The sequence below is a fragment of the Penaeus monodon genome, chromosome 23 (assembly GCF_015228065.2).
Source record: "Penaeus monodon isolate SGIC_2016 chromosome 23, NSTDA_Pmon_1, whole genome shotgun sequence".
NCBI lineage: Eukaryota > Metazoa > Arthropoda > Malacostraca > Decapoda > Penaeidae > Penaeus > Penaeus monodon.
In genome coordinates this window covers 16,146,053-16,147,994 of record NC_051408.1, presented here as the reverse complement: position 1 = coordinate 16,147,994, position 1,942 = coordinate 16,146,053, and the positions used below count along the sequence as shown (strand labels likewise).

At 47.1% G+C, this 1,942-nt stretch overlaps 1 protein-coding gene across 1 annotated transcript in view; it reads left to right on the top strand.

The window, feature by feature from the left end:
- The window catches only part of LOC119587824, a gene marked incomplete at its 5' end in the record, with an annotated part of 7,253 nt that overhangs the window by 4,710 nt on the left and 601 nt on the right, over positions 1-1,942 (top strand). Inside the window, 2 exon segments of the mRNA XM_037936527.1 lie at positions 61-355; positions 539-1,942. Of these exon segments, the coding sequence (XP_037792455.1) occupies positions 61-355; positions 539-972 (729 nt within the window). The 3' untranslated portion in view covers positions 973-1,942.

Below are 1,942 nucleotides of genomic sequence, written 5' to 3'. Positions count from 1 at the left end.
CTAGCCCTAAGTAAGCGTTCCTGTCCCTCCGCCAACCCTTCCCGACGTGCCCCTCATCAGCCCAGTCGACCCACGCCCAAAAAGAGCCACGGGCGTAGCGGCAGTCGCGGGCGCGGTGCGGGCGGTCCCCGGAGTGAAAGTGAAGAGTATGACTCCCTGCAGTCAGATACGGACACTGAGCATGCCACGTCCTCGCGCACGGAGTCCTCCATCCACCTGGACTCCGCCACCCTCGAGAGCCACCACACGGCGCTCCACCTGCCCCTTGACCCCCACCTGGCCACGCTCGAGCCGCGCCCAGACGCCCAGGCCGCCCACGCCGCACGCAGGCCGGCTTCCAGGACCGTCCACCACAGTAAGTCCGTCAGTTGTTCCTAATTTGATTTGAAAATATTTACTTTTTTCCTATTCCACCTTCTTTTTATCCATGACTTTGCTTGTCATCTGCTCCTTTGTCTTTGTTCCCGGCATTATATCTTTTCCGTTCACTCACACGCGTTATCTTCAAAGCCTTTACGACCCCCGATGCTCCTTCCAGACCTGATTTACCATGCGCCCGAGTCCAGCACGTCAACGGAGCCCTCGCCCATCCTGGAACGGAAATCCTTCCCCCGCAAGAGTGATGGGAACAAGCTGGGTCGCGGCGGGGCCTTCCAGGGGCGCGGCCTCAGCAAGATGGTGGCCAGCATCAGGGGCGGCACCCAGGAGACCTCACTCTCCTTCCCCAAGGCCGGCCACGCCTCCGACTCCAAGAGCTCGGACGACGGCAAGTACGGCTTCGCGCGGCAAATCACTCCGCCCGTAGGATTCTCCAGCAGCCACAACGAGCTCTCGGAGGCGGAGTGCGACCTGGAGATGAGGCGGAGGAACAAAGAGGCCGAGGCCGCCTCCGCTGCGTACGTGGGGCACTCCAGGTCGCAGTTCAGGTCCTACGTGTCCGGCAAGGAGAAGGACTACAGCATCAAGGTCTAAAAAGGTATACAAACCTTAAGTTAGATTCCAAAATGTTGGCAAATTATATTAGTCGGTATTAAACAGAGAGTCTGAAGGTGTAATACGTCCATTAAGATTGCACCAATATCTACACTTCGAGGTCCCTCTGACATTTAAACTATCCATAAGTCTCTAATTAGATGGAATACATTCGTTGTGCCCAAGAAGGATTCAGAGTGTGCTGTGCTTGCTTATAGAAGGGTGGGTACGAAAAGAATAAGAAGTGAATGCATTAACTAGATTAAAAAGCAAAAAAATATATACATATATATTTATAGAAAGAGACTAAAACAGTTTCTTGTACAGATATGAAAATATATTGCCAAAGTATGTGTGTGTGGTCGACAAGGCAGTGTGTGTATTTGTACAGTGTTGCCAGATGTTCTCTTCCAAACACTGTTCAGTATTAATATCGTTATGTGTTAAAGAGCAGGAAGTATGAAGGAAATGAAACGGGTGTGTACTGTAAGATCACTGGAGATCGTGCGTGTGTTTCAGTGTCAGATTCTGTAAGAAAGAAACCAGTGGTTCACTGAAATGTGAAAATCTTTATGGAAATTGTTGTCTATTTTTCCTCAAATTAGACAGTTTATCGAAAGGCATTATGAAAATACTCAGATGTTTGTATAATTCTCTAAGGATACTATTTCTGCGTTGGTGATTTAAAGATTACGTGTAGTTCTAAGAAGTAATGTGTATGGTATAAATATTCTTGTAAATAATAAAATCTTTTCTTCAGTGTGCCATTTTGCAGTGTATAAATTACAGAATGAAAAACCTACTGTCTGTTATTTCAGTGTCGTTCAAACGTCAAGTTTTCTATAAGAGTAAGTGTGCAAAATGAAAAACTTATTTTAATTTTGTTCTTCCAAAAAAAGTTGTGCAAGAATTGTTGATTTTTATTCAAACGATCATTTCTTCTTTGTGAGGACTGACTGTAGATAGTAAA